A 1,012-nucleotide genomic window follows, 5' to 3' on the forward strand; every position below is an offset into this window, starting at 1 on the left:
GTTAAATATTGTTCTTTTTGGACAATTTTTAATTGTTATTTGATTGAAACAATGTTTGAAAATGAAAGTAAATTTATTTCAAGCACATTTCAACACAACACTTCAAGCACTTTTCAAAATTTAAACCACTTTTAAAATTTCTGGTCTTTATAAATTACATTTTTTAAAGACGATAATATTTTAATTGTTGAAATTACAACATTTTTTAAAATGTCATAATTACAACAACAATGTATTTTGAATTGTATTGAATAATTTACTATACATTACAAATATGTTTAACAATTCACATTAGTTTCTGAAAAGGCAAGAAGTTCATAAAAAATGAATTATACAACAATTAATTTAATGTTAGTTGATATATTAATTCGTTTTTAAGATTTTTTTAAAACATTTTGTAACTATAAAAACAATTAATTTTTCATTAAATATTATAATATGTTATTTTTAATAAATTAATAATGACAAAAACTATACATTTATATTTATAACAAATTCTATTAAATGATATTTTTTATAATTAAATTAACTAGAACCGAATTAAGTGAAGAATTAAAAAAGAGAACTAGAACTGCTTAAAATCAAGCAATATGGAAAAGGGGAACAAAAAAGGAGACGTAGACGATTACAGTGTGATGGAGAAGGACATCTACATTGAGAAGGTGATTCTCTTTCAGCAGCGGGATTGTTGTTCGAAGACTCATATCAACGTTCCGATGTGCAAAAAGTTTCTTACGCGCATTGTAGCTGCGATGAACAAAGGCGACATTTTCAATGAAGAAGAGTCCACTGAAATTTTCTTTGCATTGACCAAACTGTTTACCTCACAAGACTTAACATTACGAAGACTGTTGTATGTTGTATTAGATGATATGGTTCCTTTAACTTCGAACTCTTTCATTATAGTTAATTCAGTGAGTAAAGACTTAAGTGACAAGATCTCATCATTCCGATGCAGCTCATTAAGATGTTTGAGTCGACTGATGACACCACAAATTGCACCGTCCATTGA

At 27.0% G+C, this 1,012-nt stretch overlaps 1 protein-coding gene across 1 annotated transcript; it reads left to right on the plus strand.

The window, feature by feature from the left end:
* Window positions 1-590: 590 nt before the first annotated feature.
* EIN_394830 (coatomer gamma subunit, putative) lies at window positions 591-969 on the plus strand (the record flags this gene model as incomplete). The annotated part of the gene is made up of 1 exon (XM_004184242.1): window positions 591-969. A coding segment is annotated over one exon (379 nt), but the record flags the coding sequence as incomplete, so codon positions are not given.
* Between the last annotated feature and the right edge of the window lie 43 nt (window positions 970-1,012).

The sequence above is a fragment of the Entamoeba invadens genome (assembly GCF_000330505.1).
Source record: "Entamoeba invadens IP1 unplaced genomic scaffold scaff_1105074726557, whole genome shotgun sequence".
In the NCBI taxonomy this organism is placed as follows: Eukaryota; Evosea; order Mastigamoebida; family Endamoebidae; genus Entamoeba; species Entamoeba invadens.